This window comes from Sphaeramia orbicularis, chromosome 1 (assembly GCF_902148855.1).
Source record: "Sphaeramia orbicularis chromosome 1, fSphaOr1.1, whole genome shotgun sequence".
Lineage (NCBI taxonomy): Eukaryota > Metazoa > Chordata > Actinopteri > Kurtiformes > Apogonidae > Sphaeramia > Sphaeramia orbicularis.
The window spans coordinates 42624337-42630483 of NC_043957.1; the positions used below are offsets into that span (position 1 = coordinate 42624337).

Here is a 6147-nt window from a genome sequence, read left to right on the forward strand (position 1 = left end):
AGTTAGGGCAACACCCATCACAACCTTTTTTCTCCGTGTAACTAAGCCTGTTGTAAGAGAAATGAACTGATAGAAACACAGAATTATTGCATTTAAATTTAACATACATGAATCACATCATAGCTAGGGCTACAGAATGAATCAAACCCAGTAATGAACCCAATATCAGCCTGTGTAATCATGTAATTCCAAAACGCCACAATGTGAAAGTCCATAATTAGGAGGATTTTTTTGGCAGATGTGGAAAAAAATAATAAACCACAGGTTGTATCCTGGAATTAAATTATTACCATTTGGCCTCTGTTGTATGGTAATAACTTGGATCCAGTGCTGGTGCTGATTCCAATATGATATGCTAGATGAATTTGAAGATGAAGACATAAGCTTCAAGTATTTGATACAAAAGGTGAAAATTTGTGCACACAAGATGTTGAGGTTGAATCACAATCTATAATTTGAATTGCAATTTTCTCACCTCTTACTAAATATAGGCTAATGTCAACCAAACTATAGCGTTCCTCAGGTTTCTGGATGCCAAGGCTTTTGTTGTTCGACTTGAAACTCTCTTATTTTTACATCCATCTGGGCCAACATTATGCAATATTATGACAACATTTAGATGAAGTTTAAGTAAACACTAGTTGACCTTTTCCTGTACATACAGCTGCAGTGTCTCCATGAATTTTTTAGACTGTGGTAGTGTTTTTACCCTTCCAAAGTTTTATGACGAATCCAGCATATTTTTACACACTTACATAACTCTAAACCATCTGTGTAAACCTTACCCACTCGTAGTCAGCATTCAGAAACTGGACCATTAGCTGATGGATGTACAGTCATTTTTTCAATTTTTTTTTTTTTTAATTTCTTCATAAACAGCAAAATAACACATTGTTGAAACTGAAGTTTATGGAGACTAAAACCAATCCCTTAAGTGCAGACAGAAAATACCATACCTGTAAAATGCCATGGTTAATGACTGGTAAATAGACCATTTACAATGAAGTATGAGAGAAGAACAACATTATTGAAAGCACTGTTATGTAATTTTTTTTTTCTATGATAAGTAGATGATTCATGATCTAAGATGTTGAGGTGACCCGGTGTGGGTAGGTAGATATAAGGATTAATTATAAACGATGTGAGCCTTGAGCCTGTGTGCTCTCTTTCCAGGACACTTGGAAAAAAAAATATGTTTCAGTATGTTTTTAATTTGTTGAATATTAGTCATTATTGTCAGATGTATCAGGTGGTTCGTCATTTAATTTTCCATTTTTTAATTTCTTTTTTATAAGAGCTTACAGTTATGACTCTTCTCAAGACATAAATCAGTTAAGCACAAGATGTACTTGTACACAAGGAGAGTTTCATCTGGTTTTATTAGAGTAATTAGGGCAATTGTTAGTTTATGCATATCCAAGGTACACTTTTAAGAGACACATGCTTTACAAAAATAATTTGTTTGCTGATAAGGTTAGCTGGAAATAATATTATGCAGGGTCATCAGGTTGTTTACTGCATTTATGTTGTAATATGAAATGGTGTGTAAATGCAACACTAATTACCAAAAACAAGAACTCAACAACAGCACTTCATGACATGTACAGTATATTATTATGTATTTTGGAATGGGCATGCATACTTTTTTTTTTTTTATTCCATTCATGATATTTATTTCTTCTAAATACTGACAATATTTACAATCTGCCTCAGGGGGATTGTTTCTTAGCTCAACAATGACTGATCACTGACCTTGTGTATACATATATCAATGAAAACTCATGCTCTGTTTGCAGTTTCATAAAGTTGCACAAGCGGCAAAGTTCAGTTAGTTTTATGAACACTTCATCTGGTCACATGTGAACTATAAATCATTCCTAACATCAGTGTCAGTCAATAACTGCTGTAAAGTTAGCTCATGTCCATCTATAAAACGGTAAAGATGGTATCAATAGTGCACTGTGTTTATGGGAAGGCTTTGTTTCACTGATAGCGATTGCTTATCTAAAACATGCAAATCAGCATGGTCAAGGGTTGAATTGTGCTCTTAAATTGTAATTAACAAAGTATAACAATATGGGTCATGTAAACTGCCCTAGCCATTAACTTACTTTCTACAAGGAGGGAGATGTCAAGGGAAAAGAAAGAATGATCAAGTATTTTTGCAGTTGAAACACACTTATAGTACTTATCAGAATATTTTTTTTTGCAAAACAATTACAGATGTTGTTCATATGAAATATTTGGGTTTATTTTTCACTCTTGTCATCTTTGTCTCCTATTCTCACAGGATTTTGAGGCATGGGTGAATGACACAGCAGAGCATGGCTTTGTTGTTGTGTCATTTGGAGCTGGGGTCAAGTACCTCTCCCATGACATTGCTTACAAACTGGCAGGTGCCCTTGCCAGGCTGCCCCAGCGTGTCGTCTGGAGGTAAAGTATCTGTTCTTCTCACTCCTCACTGATTCGCACCTGGCACTGTAACAGATGTGAACACAATTAGTTAATTTCCTTTCATTGGCAGCAACCAATAATATTACCTAACAGTGACACATAAGTGTTCAAAGTCCATACTCCGACCATACTTTCACCATAGTTTTGTGGTTATTACATATAGCTCTGCATGCAGTTGTCTATTCTACACTTAATGTGTCACAATATATGGATGAGGATCACTGTTATCTGAAATGTTTGAGATTGCAGAGTAAGCAGAGGTAAATGTGATTTCAAATCTAATCTGATCAAATAATTTACCCAAATGACACAGCTCTGACTCTTTAAACATGACCTGAGTGGGAAAACACTGAAAAAATGGAAAAAGATAGAGGAAGTTAGTGATAGAGGATGAAAAAAAAAGGAAATTGGATTACTCATTTCCCAATGCTCACACCACCATTCTCAAATCTGTTAATCCTTAATGTGTTATCCCAGAGTAGTGAATTATTGACCATGTTCACACACAGATGGTTTTGCTATTTCATCTCACAAAGAACCAAAGAATGATTATTTAAACACCCACAGTAAGTGTTGTAAGGTTGCACAATGCATTATCAGACCAAAAATGTTTTAGATACTTTGGTCTATTCTGGTATGTATAAGTAGGTCTCACAAACCTCTTGTAACAAAGCTTCAGTCCAAGAGCATATTTGTCCCCAACCTGACTTCCTCAGGTATGTGGTGTCCCTTGGTTAATATTTGAACTTGCAATTGTGTGCAGACACTGGTGCAGGCCTTTGCCTGTACAAACACACTAAAGAGTTTACACTGATGTCATATTCTAAGGTCTTTCATTAGGTGTGTCCATGCCAGAATAATTACAGTTTGGAAATGTTGCATTGCTTGAATCAGTTTGCCTTTACTTACTTTTGTGCTTTCAGTTTCTTTATAGTTTGTTTTAGCTAATTTTAGTTGTATTACTGTAAATGTAACAAATGTTCAGTGTTAAAATGGCATGGTTTTATTTTACAAAGGGAACAGCTCTGAACTGAACATCCTCATTGTCCTCAAGTTGCTGTAGCTCTGGTATGTAACAAAATGCTCTGTCATGATACAGTATATGTTTAAAATGCAGAGGTGAGACTCGTGTAGCTTTTTTGTTTAAATAATTAAACATCTCCAGAGTGAGAAATGTTTGCAGTAGACACCGTGTTCCAGTTAAATACTGCCACAAACTACAAAGACCATTTCTTACTGTAGTCTTATTAATAGGGAACACATTTTTGTGACCATAAAAGAAAAAAAATGCTGGGCAAGATGTAGACATTAGAGGAAATATGCAGAATACAAAAATGACAATATAATCTTGGTTTATCTGGCAAAAATAAATGGAAGTAGTTCAAAGTTGTTATGAAAGTCTAAGGCAAAGAAAGAAATAAGTGATTCCATGGATACAGAACTGCACAACTGAAGATAAATGTACCTTTTGTAAGCGAAAAAAGGAAAGAAGGAAGTCCAGGTGCAGTAAGTATTGTTTTTATCACAGCCATAAACACTCGTACATGTCCTGTGGTAATTATTAAGTACATTCTCATACTGATGGCTAAATTAGTGGAAAAAAAGTCAAAACTAAATAAAACAAAACTATAGTGAAAAATCCAAAACTATTATAACCTTGCTCCCCATCTTACTTGTGATACCTAAAGTACTTGAGTTATCAACCCTGCAAATTTATAAATCATCAGAAAACAGCCACAACACACACAAGGTAAATTAAACAAGACCAGTCATATACTTGATCTACTTCCAAATGATGACACACAGCAGAGGCAGTTAGTTTTAATTAGTTTTTAGAGCAGGTTTGTTAGTGTTTATTAGTTTTCATTATTCTCTAAATGCTTAGTTTCAGTTTAGTTTTAGTATTAGTTTTTTCATAGCTTTTATCTTCCTCGCTATCATTTTCAAAGAAAACCCATACAGGACTCTGCTGCTTTCTCCCAACTTTAGTCTCCATGGCTACATTCAGACAGCAGGCAAATGTGGCCCAAATCCCATTTTTTGCCCCCTATGTGGACTCAGGTCAGATTCTTTCATGACAGTGTGAACAGCACAAGTCACATGGAATCTGATCTTTTCAAATCAGACTTGGGCCACTTTCAAACGTGGTACAGAATCAGATACATATCGAATTTTTAAAAATGTGACCGCAATCTGAACAACCAGGTCCCATAGAATGCGACTTTGATGTCATTAGGGGTCATGACACACATTACACAGACGGAGGACTTTGCAATGCCAAACAGGTTGACCAAGGTCAGTAACCTGCCCCTGTTGCAAACCAATTTAGCCCCACTCCTACTCGCTTATTCAAGGAGATGGGTCTCCTGAACAACATGTCTCGCCTCAAAAGTCTCGAGGCAAGGCGCTGACAAATGAGGTGAAAGGTATTCCTTGACATTCTGAAGTTCTGGAAGAACTCCTGCTCCGTTAAACCAGTCACATCCCAATCCCACCACTCCTGACTCTGACACCACATCCACATACTCCTCTGTACGGATGCTGCAGTTATTGCTCCGCATTGAGACATCATTTAAATATTCATTTTCTTTCTCCTTTTCATCCTGTCTAATATCACCCACTCAAAAATTTGCCGGCTGCCACCACACATTGTTTTAACATTAGACCATAAAGTACACCGACTGCCGCCATGTTCACTTTCTTAAACACCGTTGTGTGCGTGATGTCATTAATGATCAAGTGCGCATGCCGGTTACTTCAGGAGCGTGTGTTGTTCACACAGCAATCTGTAGACGGGCCACATTTAAAAATATAATGTGAACAGCCAAACAAGAAATCAGAATTGAGCAATAAATCAGAAATGGGCATTAAGGCCTGCAGTGTGAACGTAGCTCTAGTTGCCAGGTAGAGTGGGGACGAGAAGTGACGGACCGTGAAGTGCCGTCAGCTAAAATTGCTCGTGCAAAACAAATCAATTTTATATCAATCCGACATTGACAAAGACGAAAACGAAGGGAATTTTATCCACAATTTTACATGTTGCAGTTAGTTTTGTAAGCACACAATACAGTTTCAGTTAGTTATCATTTTTTTTCCTTTAATTATAGTTTTTATTTATTTCACTTAACGAAAATATTTTTTCAATTCAAATTTTCATCTTTTCGTTAGTTCTCGGTGATGATAATAACCTTGATGGGGAGGTGGGGGAGTTCTTGATCAGACTGTGTTCGCATTGTCTGTAGTCAGAAATGTTGGCATATTTATTACCATTCTTGGCAAGCAGTAATGTCTGGAATGGGGAACAAGTTTCCGTAATGGCTCACATGTGTCAGGTAAATGCATACTTTCTACATGAGAGTGAAGTGAAACACTGATCTAAACTTTCGCTTTACGTAGAACGCGTTGAGTAAGGCCCAAGAATGTGCATGCGCCTTCCAAACTGAAATGGAAAGGAAAGGGCTGATGAGAGGGACAGAGACCAAGCCAAATGAATCGTGTCATTGATAATTGGCTGCATGAATGTAGGCTTAGATTGGCAGGACAGTGAATTGGTGCTTTGTTGAAGAAAGAAAGAGAGATGAAAGGCTTTGGGTTAGGGAGGGAAGGAGACGGATGGAAGGCTGGCGGTCATAATGTTGCATGCATATGTATTGTGCGCTGTATTTGTTGGAAAATTCTTACATACCACAACTA

General features: G+C 36.8%; 1 protein-coding gene across 2 annotated transcripts in view; it reads left to right on the forward strand.

Moving 5' to 3' along the window:
* Nucleotides 1–2437, forward strand: part of LOC115422391 (2-hydroxyacylsphingosine 1-beta-galactosyltransferase-like) — a 28394-nt gene extending 25957 nt beyond the window's left edge. For both annotated transcript variants that reach the window (XM_030138720.1, XM_030138711.1), the window contains exon 3: nucleotides 2291–2437. In XM_030138720.1, the coding sequence (XP_029994580.1) occupies nucleotides 2291–2437 (147 nt within the window). The remainder of the gene's footprint in view (nucleotides 1–2290) is intronic.
* The last annotated feature ends 3710 nt before the right edge of the window (nucleotides 2438–6147 follow it).